Source organism: Nomascus leucogenys, chromosome 9, assembly GCF_006542625.1.
Source record: "Nomascus leucogenys isolate Asia chromosome 9, Asia_NLE_v1, whole genome shotgun sequence".
Lineage (NCBI taxonomy): Eukaryota > Metazoa > Chordata > Mammalia > Primates > Hylobatidae > Nomascus > Nomascus leucogenys.
Window position 1 is genome coordinate 109,324,143 of NC_044389.1, and position 15,187 is coordinate 109,339,329.

The following is a 15,187-nucleotide window of genomic DNA, read 5'->3' on the forward strand; positions in this document are numbered from 1 at the left end:
TCCACCCCCACATCCCACCTGCAGCCTCCTCACAGGCCAAGCCTGTAGCCAATGCCCAATGCCCCTGTCCTTCCTTCACAGTCACCTACATCCAACTCACCTTCCAGAACCAGATCAAGTTTACCTTCTCCAGGAGCCTCTGTTTTTTCAGTTTTGGAGGGTTTTTTTGAGACAGAGCCTCGCTCTGTCACCCAGGCTGGAGTGCAGTGGCATGACCTCGGCTCACTGCAACCTCCACCTCCCGAGTTCAAGCGATTCTCCAGCCTCAGCCTCCTGAGTAGCTGGGACTACAGGTACACGCCACCATGCCCGCCTAATTTTTGTATTTTTAGTAGAGACAGGGTCTCGCCATGTTGTCCAGGCTGATCTCAAACTCCTGATCTCAAGTGATCCACCCGCCTTGGCCTCCCATAGTGCTGGGATTATAGGCGTGAGCCACCGTGCCCAGCCCCAGCACCTCTGCTAATGACTCAACTGTACAAAATAATTTTCCTCTGAGCCTTCATAACACTTATTATCTGCGCTATTCCTGTAGCATCTGCAAAATACTGTTTTTGTGCAGTGGAAAGACGGTAGAACTTAAAAGCCAGAGTGTCGAGCATCCATTCTACCCTTTGCTGGCCCCGTCACTTGGAGGCACTACATGCACGGACATTGGCTCGTCTTTGTAGTGGGGATGACGGCACATGCACTCCCTTCCCAGAGGCGTGAGGGTCACAGGAGACCCTGGTATCTGTCTCTCCCCTCGCTAGCCACTAGAGATCCTCACAGTGAAGCCTGGTACTAATCCTCAAGAAGTTTACAGCCTGGTCAAAAAGAGAAGCATATCAGAACAAATGCGAAACAAAACCTTATGCCACAAGCTAGTAGATAATCACAAGCACACACACTAATGGGACACCATCCCAGTAAAGACAGAAATGGCTCCAAGGCCTGGAGGCTTGAGGAATGCAGGACGTGAGTTGGAAGGATGGGTGGAATTTAAGTAAATGGGCAGGGAGCATTCTAAATGGGGGAGGGATGGAGGCAAAAACCCAAACAGGAAATTTAGCAACACGTTCAGGAAGGACAGAGCATGGTTGCTGGGCAGCCAGGTCAACCGGATGGCAAGGCAGGGGTTGGCTGGGGAATCACCGTGCCGCCCCTGCACGCCCTGCATCCTCGGATCCTGGGAGGGCTGCTCTGTAACTGGAAGGAAAATGAAACTGAAAAAGAGCAAGGGTCCCGTAGGATTGAACACAGTCGGTGAACCTTAGGCCCTCTGCCTCAAGTCCCCGCTTGGCAAAACCACTCCCCGCTGGTGGACGCTCTCACCTTGAAGGTCAGTGCTTCTCTTTCTAAAGCTGTGTCTTCATTCCTCTGGGCAGACAGCCAACAGTCCTAGTTACAGAAGTGTATAACTGGGTGCCATGGCTCACCTAGGGTCCCAGCTACTCAGGAGTCTGAGGTGGGAGGATCGCTTGAGCCCAAGAGCATGAGGCTGCAGTGAGTGGTGATCGTGTCACTGCACTCCAGCCTGGGCAACAGAGTGGGACTCTTGTCTCCAAAATAATTCAAAAATGGGGTATAATCTTCAAAACCTCCTTGGAGTTAATGCCACCCAGAGGGTACTCAAATTGCTGCCAGCGTCCCTGGGCTGCAGGGGCTGAGGGTGTTTTCCAAGTGTTCCAGGAAGCCTTGGTGGCTCCAGAGGCACCTGAGGGGCCACCACAGGCGGGGAGCGGAGAAGGAACTCTGGGTGCCCATCCCCGTCCTGAGTGACCACAGCAGCTGCATTTGTTAACTGGAAGTCAAATTAAGCCTAAAGAATTCCATGGCTAAGAACATCTGAAAGCCTTCCATGCTATTAAATATTTATTTTATTGTTCATCCTGGACTCCATAGGCAGATGCTTTAAAAAAAAACTGATCTTTTGGAAGAGTTCTAACTCCAACTCTTCACATAGTGGTAGTGGAAATACTATGGCTTTGGGATTGAACTTGAGTTTTCACCCAAGCTCTGCTCTGTGATATTGAGCACAGTGGGCCCAGCCCAGGGACCCTTCAGAGCCTGTTTCTTCCTCTGCAAATGGCGGCTGTCATCTGCCTCCCAGGTTTGCTGTGAGGACTGAAGGAATTCACGTACACAAAGGCCCCATAGCGTCTACCTGCAGGAGCCTCCTAATAAAAACGTCGACTTCACTTCCTAAATGAGATCTATTTACTTACAGGGTAATCAGCACCTGCCCCTTCCTTCACAAATACATTCCCACTTTTTTAGGATTTATTTTTTCACCCAGCCGTGTGCATCATGGAAAGCGGACCTCATCCCAAGCTCCAGGAAATAAAACCCTGATGATTTGCAGCCATTCTTCCTTACTATGATTGGCTTAGGGGTGGGCAGGTAGCCCAGTTCTGACCAATAATGTGTGAGTCAGCTGGAGAAACCTGTGGGAAAGGCTTTCTTGCTCCTCTTCCCAGACAAAACCAGGTCCAGCTGCTTGTTCTCATGATGCAATAACAAGCTGCAGACAGAGTGGGGAAGAAGGGAGTTTATTTCTGCAGCCAGTTACAGGGAGAAGGTCAGAGTAACTCACCAGACTAATTTAAAGTTACAAGTTTTTTTTCAGTGCTTATACACATTTAAACCATATGCCTATGTGCAGGAGTACACCTCCAAGCTGAAGTCTATTCCTCTGTTTAATCTTTCATTAGGGTCTGGGGTCTGGAAAATTACTTCAGAGCCTTGGAACAATTACTTCATTTTTTTCTTTCTTATTTTAGAGAGAGGGTCTCACTATGTTGCTCAGGCTGGTCTTGAACTCGGATCAAGCGATCCTCCTCCCTCAGCCTCCCAAAGTGCTGGGATTACGGGCGTGAGCCGCTGCTCCTGGCCCAATTACTTAATTTAAAGTGGATCCTGGTACAAGGTATACAAGAACGCCTCCATTATTTTAATTAAACTCTAAGGTTTGGGAGAAAGCCCAGGTGGGGTCTTAATCGACTTGTTTTTACACTCTAGCCTTTGTACTAAGGCACCAGTTTCTCCAATTTTCCATGTTTAACTTATATATTCCTTAGAGTTATAGTAAGGTGTTGGTGAAGGCTGGCTGCTCTGGTTGCTAATAGAGACCCGGCCTGCCACACTCCTAAGAGACACAGAAGACCAGCCTACCCCTCCCTTGCCTCCCGTGACACTGCTCTGTCTGAACGCAGCCCTTGGAAGGGCTGGAGGCAGCTGGCCAAGAGAAGCCTGCCCGGCGACGCTGAGGCACCGAACATGAGCAGAGGAGGAAGGAGCACCTGGGAGCAGCTGAGCCGAGCCCCTGTCACCAGCCTCCTCTGCACGCCCGTGGAATCAGCACTTTCTGCTTCCTGCCCCCGGGAGCCTTGCTCTGGGGCCACTCACAGCCAATTAAGTGGGTATGTTCTAAGAGACTCTAAAACACGTGGAGCTGGCTGAGGACGCTGGGCCGACCCCAGTATGTGTGTGGGAGGCCACTGATTAAAGTGTTACCTGTCACCGGGTGTCGCCAATTCGTGGGGAAGCTCTCTCCATGTGACCTCCATGCTACTTATTTTTTATTTTATTGTTCATCCTGGACTCCAAAGGCTGATGCTATTTTTTTTTTAAATGTGATCCTTTGGAAGAGTTCTAACTGCAACTCTTCACACAGTGGTAGTGGAAATACCATGGGTATTAAAAACTAAAGCATTTCCTAATCTGTGGGGTCCAGATTGGGAAGACGTGTATTAGGAAAACGATTACTTAAAAAAAAAAAAAAAAAAATTCAGGCCGGGCATAGTGGCTCACACCTGTAATCCCAGCACTTTGGGAGGCTGAGGCAGGTGGATCACCTGAGGTCAGGAGTTCAAGACCAGCCTGGCCAATATGGTGAAACCCCATCTCTACCAAAAAATACAAAAATTAGCTGGTTGTGGTCACATGTGCTTGTAATTCCAGCTACTGGGGAGGCTGAGACAGGAGAATCGCTTGAACCCAGGAGGCAGAGGTTGCAGTGAGCAGAGATCTCGCCACTACACTCCAGGCTGGGTGACAGTGAGGTTCCGTCTCAAAAAAAAAAAAAAAAAATTCAGAACCACTGAATTGTACATTTAAAAAAGGAAGAAAAGAAAAATCCAGGATGTCAGCACTGTGCTGGCTGCTTCCTGGGGCCCTCAGTGAGTTCCTTTAAAAGACGGGCTTAGGGTGACAGAGGCCAGCCTCGAAGTGGACAGGAAACGCCAGCCTTTCCACCGCAGTCCAACTTGGACTGACGCCCTCATGGCAGCAGGAGAGCCCTGCAGGGTTGAGGCAGGAGGGTGACCGGGGTTAGTCTTCATTGCAAGATTGCAGGTCCCTCTACATGAGAGCGAGTTGGGCCAGGGCAGAGGCACAGAGCAACATAGGCGACTACTGGTCCAGAAGGCAGAACGGTGGAGGGTCGCGGGCGGGTGGGCAGTGCATCCTGAAGGTTGCTGGAGAGAGCTTCCCAGTGAACTGGCATGAAGAAAAGGATCACAGCCCGATGGTGGTGCCGTTTCCAGAGGTGGGGAAGGGTGCGTGGAGGAGCCAGCCGGGCTCGGAAGGAAATCAGGGGCCGCATCTGGAACATGGCAGGGCTGGGATGTCACAGAGACAGCAAATGGAGTGATCGACTGGCGACCTTGGCATTTGAGTGGGAAGCCCCCCTCCCTCCACCTAACCTACCTCTCAGGTCAGGCCACTAGGGATAAAACACACACAGGTCCCCAGTGAGGAGGAACACGGGATGGCACCTCCTGGGCCCTCTTGGAGAACCTGTCCCTTAAGTAGGCAGGGCAGAGGGAGAGCCCCTGCCAGCTAAGGGAGCCCTGCCCCCCACACCAGCCCAGCTGTGCTGAGGTGCCTTGGCCAGGGGCGTGCGTGTAGCACTGTCATGTCTGGGCAAGGAGCTGGAGGAACCCTGCCTGCCTCGGTTCAGATGTCTCTACCGCACCCACTCACTGCAAATGTAGAGTGATCAGCTTCCAGGCTCTCGGTGTACCCAATATTGCTAAAGCCAGGGGTTCAGGGTGACTAGGGGGGACTGAAGGGCAGGAATCAAACTTGAAAAACATGTTAAATTGCTAATAGTCTGATTCTAGAGGTGTCAAAGTCCCTTTGTGATCCAGTGAGTTGCTCCCAGACCCAGACCAGGTGCCACCACAGGACAGAAGCTGGGCAGGCAGCGTGACAGTGACCAGCTTCCCAGGCAGGAAGGTCCCACGGGGATGTTGCACTGCCTTATGTTTATTAAGCTATGTCTGAGTCCACCATGCAATGTCTCTGCCCTCATGCCTGGGCTGCTAAAGGAAAAACACCAACTAAAAGGACGGTGTTCGGTTTCAACTGGGAGGGTGCTGCCCGGCACACCTGTGTTTTCCGTCACCTTCCACTCCATACCCTTCTATGTCCATCCCAAACACTCAACCCAGTACTTTGGGAGACTGAGGCAGGAGGACAGCTTGAGCCCAGGAGTTTCAGACCAGCCTGGGCAACAGAGCGAGACCTCATCTCTAGAAAAAATAAGGAAAAAATAGCCGGGCATGGTGGCATGCACCTGTAGTCCCAGCTACTTGAGGGGCTGAGGTGGGAGGGTCACCTGGGCCTGGAGGTCAAGGCTACAGTGAACTGTCATTGCACCACTGCACTCCAGCCTGAGTGACAGAGTAAGACCCTGTCTCAAAAAAAACAGAAAATTACTGGGTGAGAGCAACCTAAACTTCCTCCCTAACCATTTACGATGTGCCCCTTTCTCCTTCATCTCTCCCGTCCCAATCCCTCTCACCTGGCTTCCATTTCTCCTCTCTGAATTTGCTTCCTCTCAGCACATAACCCTGCACAAACCTCTCTCATTTTAAAAGCAAAAACCCCTCCCTAAGGCCACGTCATCCTCTACCCACTTGCCTCTTGCCAGCCTTGCTTCCTGAGAACTAGTCTGCACAGTGTCCATATCTTCACCCCCCACTGGTATTTTACAGTTCTATCATACGGACACATAGTTTAGAGCCAACAGTTATGTAAGACACCTACCAAAAAGCTCCTCCACCTGCCCACTCCCCTTCCCAAAAGGAAACATTTAGAAACCTTTCTGCCGAGTGTCTCGGTGTGTGTTATGCGTCCCCAAGATGTCTCTAAACGATGGGCTCCCATGGGCTTCTGCTTCCATGTTTGAGTTTCAGGCACTGTGACTGACTTCCTGCCACGGAGGCCGAGATTCGGCTCATTCACTCCACATGTGCACACAGCTCCTACCTGCAGAACACGCCCACCCTTATGAAGGTCACGAAAGCAGGTACACTCCACTGAGCTGGCGGGGTTGGGGGTCAACTACAGTTCTCTCCTACACAAACTGTCGCCTTCCAGAGGACTAATCATTGCCTTCCCCCCACCCCCAGGCTATGTCCTGCGCTCTGTCACCCAGGTGGGAGGTCAGTGGTGCGATCATGGCTCACAGCAGCCTCAACCTCCCAGGCTCAAGCCATCCTCCTGCCCCAGCCTCCCAAGTAGCTGGGAACAAGACAAGCGCCACCACACCTAATTTTTTATACTTTTTGTAGAGCTGGGGTCTGCCTATGTGGCCCAGGTTGGTCTTGAACTCCTGGGCTCAAACAATCCTCCCCCCTCAGCTTCCCAAAGTGCTGTGATCACAGGTGTGAGCCATCACGCCTGGCCAATGTGGGCCTATTTTCACCCATTGTCTTGGGCATTTAGTGAGTCATTTCAATCCAGAAACTCTTACCACCAGTTTCAGGTAATTTTCATAATTAACAAAAAATTTTGGCCAGGTGCGGTGGCTCACGCCTGTAATCCCAACACTTTGGGGAAGCCGACGTGGGCAGATCACAAGGTCAGAAAATCGAGACCATCCTGGCCAACGCAGTGAAACCCTGTCTCTACTAAAAATACAAAAAATTAGCCAGGTGTGGTGGCACGTGCCTGTAGTCCCAGCTACTCAAGAGGCTGAGGCATGAGAATCGCTTGAACCCAGAAGGTGGAGGTTGCAGTGAGCAGAGATCGCGCCACTGCACTCTAGCCTGGGCAGCAGAGAGAGACTCCATCTAAAAAAAAATTAAATTAAAAAATTCCTTAACTCTGTTGTCCATTTTCTCTTCCTGCAATTCCCATTCCCATTTACAGATGCTCAATTTCTTAAATTGGTTCCCTAGTTTTTTTTCTTTTTTTTTTTTTTTTGAGACAGGCTCTCGCTGTGTCACCCAGGCTGGAGTGCAGTGGTACAATCTCAGCTCACTGCAACCTCCACCTCCCGGGCTCAAGCCATTTTCCAGCCTCAGCCTCCTGAGTAGCTGGGATCACAATCGTGCACCACCACACCCAGGTCATTTTTTGTAGATGGGTCATGTTTTGCCATGTTGGCCAGGCTGGTCTTGAACTCCTGAGCTCAAAGCGATCCACCTTCCTCAGGCTTCCAAAGTGCTGGGATTACAGGCGTGAGCCACCACATCCAGCCTCTAACTACTTCTCAATCTTTGTTTTTGCTCTACTTTCTAGATTCTCAACTTAAAATTCTTTTAACAGTTCTACTGGGTTTCTTTCATATTTTTTTCTCCAAAATTTTATTTTTTTCTTTGAGACAAAGTCTTACTCTGCGTCCCAGTTTGAAGCAATCCTCCTGCCTCGGCCTCCTGAGTAGCTGGGATTACAGGCACACGCCACCACACTCGGCTAATTTTTGTATTTTTAGTAGTGACAGGGTTTCACCATGTTGGCCCAGGCTGGTCTCGAAATCCTGATCTCAGATGATCCACCCGCCTCATCTCCCAAAGTGCTGGGATTACAGGCGTGAGCCACTGCACCCAGCCCCAAATATTCTTTTATACATACCTATCCTGCTACTCCATGGAATGCACTACCTTCTCTCATTCTGAATGTGTTAAAGATATTTAGATGTTTTCTTCTCCCTGTACACAGTTTGCTCCTCCCTGTACACAGTTTGCTCCAAGTTGATTCTTCGGTTTGACCTCTAGCCTTCATCTTAGGGGCAGGGTGATCTTTATCTGAAGATCATTTGATGATCCTGATGCCTCCAGGGTTGCTGCTGCCTCCTTCCTGTTGTCTTTGCCCTTAAGGGTTAGAACACACACACATAACCTTTTACTGCCCTTATAGTATGGTTTCAGAAAGAAACCATAAATGAACACATACATCTTAGCCCTCAAATTTTTCACTCATATTTTAGGCCACAGCGGTTGACTTCTCACCTAACTGAAACTGATCAGCTAATGTCAACTGACCTCGACAGTGCCGGTTAAACACCTGCCCACTCTTGTTTATTAGGTCTCTTTCCTGCACTGTATGCTGAAGATCCCCTTTTCCTGAACTCCCTCCTCTCTGGAGCTCAGTGGTGCTCCATCACGAGGCTCCTCTGGATCAGCCGTCGCTCTTCTTAAACCTTCTTCCTCTCTTCACCCCAAGCCTCGTGTCCACCGGCTTTGCTTCTCGGCCCTCTGCTCTTCTCATTCTCTATACTCTCCCGGATTAACTCAGTGAAACCCTTCAAACTGCACCACCACCTACACACCGACAACTCTAAAGTCCCCAGGTCCAGCCAGGCCCTTTGCTGCAGGACAGATGTGTTCACCCAACAGCCTCCTAGACGGTTCCACTCAACATGCTGAAAACCAAACTCATCACTGCGTTTACACAAACCTGCTATAGTTCCCATTTTCCCTGTCTCCATGAAGACGACCTCTACCACTGAGTGTCCCTATCATGATCCCAGTACTCCAGAAATCTGACCGATTCTACCTTCTACACATCAAGAGCAGAAGTTTCCAAACTTAGCATGCATGAGCACCACTTGTCAGGCTTGTTATGTACCAACAGCTGGGCCTCAGCCCTGGCGTTTCTGATCCTGTAGGCCTGGTGTGGGGACTGGACATTTTTATTTCTAACAAGTTCCCAGGTGATGTTGCCGCTGCCTGCTGGAACCACACTTTGAGAACCACTGATCCTCGCATCCATTCCCTCCTCACCAGGCCCCACAGGTGCTGTGGTCCAGCCCATCTGGGGACATTTCTTGCTGAGGTTATGATCCTGTTAGCCTTGTAATTTATCTGACTTCCTTAAAACATTATTATTATTATTATTATTATTGAGACAGGGTCCCGCTCTGTCACCCAGGCTGGAGTACAGTGAGCTGTAAGGTGACCACGGCTCACAGCCTCAACCTTGGGCTCCAGCAGTCCTCCTGCCTTGGCTGGATTCAGTGCTGGGGTTACAGGCATGAGCCACTGCTCCCGGCCAAAGTCTCATTTTTGATGCCTCAATTCCCACCCAAGACATCACGTCTCATACTCTGCTTCCTGTGTCATGTGAACAGTGACAGTGCTGTAGGAAAGAGTAAGCTGGAAAAACAGAAGCTTCAGAATGACAGTGCTCACACAGACATCACACAGCAGTATGCCAGTGCTATGGTGCCTGTTTAATTGAAATCTTGTAATAAAAGTTTAAATACATAAAATGGTATTTTTTTTTTTTTTTTATCAAAAGAACATCCCCCACTTCCCCGACCAGATACGTCCGGAGGGGAGGCAAGTGGAGACTGGCTGTCTGTAGGGAGCGGAGAAATGGCATGTCCAGCTTGGGCTGGTGTCCTCTTCCTCAGAAAGTGCTGTGGGTGAACCCAGAGTCTAGGGAGCGGAAGCCCCCATCGCTGGCTTTCTTCACGCGGGGTCCTCAGCAAGCTGCTCTGCACCGTGGAGAACGTGCGCCTTGTCCTCAGAAGACGAGGAAGAGCAGGGCCTCGTGCCGGGGCAGCACGATGTTCTCCACAGTGCGCTCCATGGCACGCACCTGCTCCGGGGAGGCTGTCAGGAACGCCAGGGGCCCGATGCGCTGCTCCGCACAGGAGTGGCAGAGGTAGCCCCCCTTGTTTTCCTTCCTGTTGCTCTGTGGTGATGGACAAGAAAGAGAGCTAAAGGGAACAACCAAAGAACATGGATTTTCCAGCAAAAAGCGTGGAGCTATCATCACAGCTGCCCAGGGACAACGCATTTGGATTCTGATGTTTTCAGAGGGGTGCACATTCTCAGAGTAACACCTCCCACAGCACCACCAACTAAGTGGCCTCAACACCCCCAAATTCCCTGAGCTCAGAAACAGCCATTTATCCAGTCAAGATAAAGAACCAAGAAAAGCTGCACTGGGACCCCAGGGAACAGCTCTCCCTCTAAGCGTGTGTCACAACCCAGCCTCCCAGACCTACGGCTTCAGCACAGCCAGGCAGCATCACGTGCCCTGACCTCTGACCCTGGGGCAGACCACACACCTCTTGTGCCTCTCATATGAAAAGCCCCTAATAAAAGATCACACAGCTCTCTCTTATCTCCTCACCTACAACCCAGATAAGCACAGAGCTCATAAGCAAAAAACACAAGTGGCTGAATTAAGTTCCACAGACAGCAGACGTACATAGGTGATGGGCAGCTTCTTCATGGTGAGGACGGTGTCAACAGGGATGGCATTGTTGCACTGTCCCACGCAGCAGCGCACCACGCCTGTTTTTAAGACGTTGCTTGTCAGCTCTGCTTGCAAGAAGTACTCCTGAGAAGGAAAGAGCGAGAAAGAGAGTCATGGCGACACCTCCGCTAGGGTCTACTGGAAACACTGACAGCTGCGGCTCTGTGAGAACCCTTTAGATGCACTGTAAGTCCCAGAAAGAGAAAAACACCGACTGCCCCCTTCTCCCTTCGTTTCTCTAACTTTTCCCTGCCTCCAAAGCTATCGACAGTCCAACTGACAGTCCAATTGCTTTTTAAATATGTAAATATTTAACGGATAAACATGCAAAACTATTGCCTGTAATGACATTTCCAGAATATTTCTGGATTTTATTTTATGCTAAGGTATCCCCAGCTCAATCTTTAGAAAATTATTTGTGTATTCACATTACAAGCCAGGTAGGCAACACAGAGGACACGAAGAAAACTTGCCCCAAACATCCCTGCATATTTCCACCGTCCTGTGATGCTGGCTGTGCTAGTGAGCAAATGACAGCCTCGCTAAGCCTGTGTCTTTATCCATAAATGCAGATGGCATGGTGCCTGCTTCAGGTGGCTGCTGAGGAGAAGAAACCCCTCAATGCATGCAAAGCACTCATGCCTGGCACGCACGGAACACCCAGAGGAAGCGCTGGTGACCTCCCAGGCTGGAAACACCGCAAGGACAGGGCACTGTCAGATTCGCTGCTGCCCCGTGGAGCTCATCACCGACTGATCCGCAGCAGGACCGCACACATCTGCTGCCCAGGAAAGGATGGTTTCGTATCTTCTGGATTATGACTGGCTATTGATCTAATTATTCTACAATCTGTGTCCTACATTTTGATTATTTGGTCTTTTCTCTTAGAGGGCCTGCCTACCAGCTATGAAAAAGAACAGAAAACCACCATGCAAACACTCAAGTTACGGCCAACAAGTACTAACAGCTGACGAGGTGAAATCCTGTCTGAAGTCACAGATTTTGCTGAAGTCCCTTCGACTGTCATCTCAATTTCCTTCCCCAGAGACAGCCAGGACCATGAACCTGGCGAGGTCCCTCCAACCCACTGTGAAATAGCTTCTTGTTTACACATGTGTCCAAGGACACAGGTCTCTTTTTATAGGTGTCTATTTAGATGAATGTTACACTTCTGGCTTCCACCTCACCTAGTTTTTCTAAAATGCCGTAGAGGACTCAGTCAGAGCACTCTCTTGTATTTTATTTCCCCATTCCCTTGCTGTGGTTACTCGGTTGTTTCCAAACTATTTCCCGCAATGCAGCAATGAACATCCTTGTACCTGACTCCCTGTCCACTCCAGAAGTTTCTCCAGGGCTGGACTCTCAAACCGTTTTTGATGCCATTACCATTATAATGCTATACACACATACGCACATATGTAAGAAACACACATATGGAAGAAAAGTTTCACAAAACATGATTTAACCTAACATGCAGTGTTCTGATTTCTTTGGATTTTAAGCCATGTCACTCTTTTTAAGCCTCTCATAACCCACTAGATTAACTGTTTTTATTTATATAAATTTAAGGGGTGGGGGTCACACCTGTAGTCCCAGCACTTTGGGAGACCGAGGTGGGAGGATCGCTTGAGCCCAGGAGTTTGAGACCAGCCTGGGCAATATGGCGAAATCCCGTCTCTATCAAAAATATAAAAATTAGCCAGGTCTGGTGGTGCACACCTGTACTACCAGCTACTTGGAAGGCTGAGACAGGAGAACAGCTTGAACCCAGGAGGTGGAGGGTGCAGTAAGCCAAGATCACGCCACTGCCCTCCAGCCTGGGCGACAGAGTGAGACCGTTTTTTTTTTTTTTTTTTAAAAAAAAACAACAGAGTGCCTCCACCTCTCACAAGGTCTTACAGCCTTAAAAAATTTGTTCCCACAAATAGGCAGTTTTTCTGGGACTTACTCGCAGGACCCCTGAGGGCAGACAGCCCAGCCCAGTCTCAGTAATGGGGAAGTATTTCTCTAGATTCTGTATTCTTTTCTTCTATGGGGAAAACAAAATGCACACAGCAACCAAATGACAACCTTCCAGTTAGCTTTAAAAAGTCTATTTCACTTTTTTTTTGTTTGTTTGTTTGTTTGTTTTTGAGACAGAGTCTCACTTTGTTGCCCAGACTGGAGTGCAGTGGCATGATTTCAGCCTACTGCAACCTCTGCCTCCCAGATTCAAGTGATTCTCCTGCCTCAGCCTCCTGAGTAGCTGGGATTACAGGCATACGCCACTACGCCCAGCTAATTTTTGTATTTTTAGTAGAGACAGGGTTTCACTATGTTGGCCAGGCTGGTCTTGAACTCCTGACATCAAGTGATCCACCCTCCTAGGCCTCCCAAAGTACTGGGATTACAGGTGTGGGCTACTGCGCCGGGCCTATTTCACTCTTATGCATACAACTGGTGGGACTCTAAAGTGATAACAATCTCCATGAAAAAATTGGCAGCATCTAGAAAAGTCACACTTGGCCAGGTGCAGTGGCTCATGCCTGTAATCCTAGCACTTTGGGAGGCCGAGGCAGGGCGGATCACTTGAGCTCATGAGTTTGAGACCAGCCTGGGCAACAGGCAAAACCCCATCTCTACAAAAAATACAGAATTAGCCAGGTGTGGTGGCACACACCTGTAGTCCCAGCTGCTCGGGAGGCTGAGGTGGGAGGATGGCTTGAGCCTGGGAGGCAGAGGTTGCAGTGAGCCAAGATTGTGCCACCATATTCCAGCCTGGGTGACAGAGTCAGGCCTTGTCTCAAAAAACAAAAACAAAACAAAAACAAAACAACAACAGAAAAGTCACACTTGCATTTATCTTTACCCAGCAATTCCACTTCTAGAAATGCATGCTGAAGATGCACTGGCAAAAACAGAAATGCCCTGTGCATAAGATTGTGCAATGAGGCATTATTAATGAAAGCAAAAGGCTGGAAGTGACCATGTCCAGGAGCGAGGACGGCATAAATCACGGTGCGTCAACACAGAACACTACGCGCTGACCAAGGGGCGAGAGAGCTCTGTGAGCTGATAAAGAGGGATTTCCTGATTTGGGTAGGACAACAAATAAAAGAATAAAAGGCCAAAAAATAAAAGAGTAAAAAATAAATAAAAGAGTGATTCCCATGGCTTCTAAGTGACAAAGTACACAACAGTGTGTCTGAAATGCTACCTTTTGTGGAAAAGGAGAATATGAAAATACCTACGAATTTGCTAATACTTGCATAAAGAAATACTGAAGGATTAATTGCTAATTGTTTAAAATAACTACCAATGGTGGAGGCAGAGAACAGTCTGAAGTGAACAGGGAGGTAATGAGACTTCTCTTTATCACAAAGTTTTGACCTTTTTTTTTTGAGACAGGGTCTCACTCTGTCACCCAGGCTGGAGTGCAGTGGCATAATCTGAACTCACTGCAATCTCTGCCTCCTGGGTTCAAGTGATTCTCCCACCTCAGCCTCCTAAGTAGCTGGGGCTACAGGTATGCACCACCACGACTAGCTAATTTTTCTGTATTTTTTGGCAGAGACAGGGTTTCACCATGTTGGCCAGGCTGATCTCTAACTCCTGACTTCAAGTGATCTGCCTGCCTCAGCCCCACAGAGTGCTGGGATTACAGGGGTGAGCCACCGTGCCCAGGCGCAAGGTTTTGACTTTGAAAACATTAACAGGCCGTACACATCAAAAAAGATCATTAAATCAAAAAGAAGCAAAGCAATCCCTGTAGGTATTATGAATAAACTACATGTCTAACTGCAAATTAAGTTGGTAATAAAACCACAAAAGCAAAAAGGTCTTTAAATGTCTTCAGAACATGATATTTTGACTAATAAATACATCATTCATGGAGAAATGGAGCTGTCAGGAAATATTCAAGTCCAGTCAGTATTCCATTAATACTGGCATTATTTTGAATATTATTTTTAAATACATAGAATAGTATCAACAAGTAATAAATACTGTTAGGAACCAAGATTTCAGTGTATGAGAAAAGATTCAAGTGTGAGAAAAGAAGTAAAATTCCTTTCGTGTTAAAAGTGAATTAGATTATGGAACACAATTTATGAGGGCTGAACGTGTGAAGGGCTAAAGCCTCTGACAATGCAGATACACTGCAGCTTTTGAAACCCAGGAGAATGAACAGAACATGTGTAAAAAGTATCACTTTTCAGCACTCACTGATGGTAGTGGATAGGTTTAAAAAAAAAAAGGTGCAGTTGTGCAACAAAGCAAGGTAGTGCGTATCTGTTGAGATGGCAGCTACCCTCAGAAAGGAGGGAGGGTGCTACGATGGCCAGGGGCCACCAGGACAGCTCCGTGATGGCTGGCAGATCCCATCTTCTAATCTGGTGGATGCTCACAGCATCATCATTTTAAACTGCTATATGCTGTTTTATATATTTGTGTTATATTTAACAACAAAATGTTGAAATTTGCCTGGTGTCACACCTATAATCCCAGAACTTTGGGAGGCTGAGGTGGGAGGATCACTGAAGCCCAGGAGTTCAAGACCAGCCTGGGCAACATAGTGAGACCCTGTCTGTACAAAAAACAAAAAACAAAAAAACACACACACAAAAAAACAGCCAAGTGTGATGGTGCATGCGTGTTCCCAGCTACTTGGGAGGCTGAGGTGGGAGGACTGTGCCTAAGCCCAGGAGGTTGAGGCTGCAGTGAGCCA

General features: G+C 48.6%; 1 protein-coding gene across 2 annotated transcripts in view; it reads right to left on the reverse strand.

Moving 5' to 3' along the window:
* Nucleotides 1–9,424: 9,424 nt before the first annotated feature.
* FBH1 (F-box DNA helicase 1) overlaps nt 9,425–15,187 on the reverse strand; it is a 43,334-nt gene continuing 37,571 nt past the window's right edge. For both annotated transcript variants that reach the window (XM_030819349.1, XM_003257605.4), the window contains 2 exons: nt 10,435–10,566; nt 9,425–9,912 (listed from right to left, as the gene is read on the reverse strand). In XM_030819349.1, coding sequence (XP_030675209.1) covers nt 9,742–9,912; nt 10,435–10,566 — 303 coding nt within the window. In that variant the 3' untranslated portion in view covers nt 9,425–9,741. The remainder of the gene's footprint in view (nt 9,913–10,434; nt 10,567–15,187) is intronic.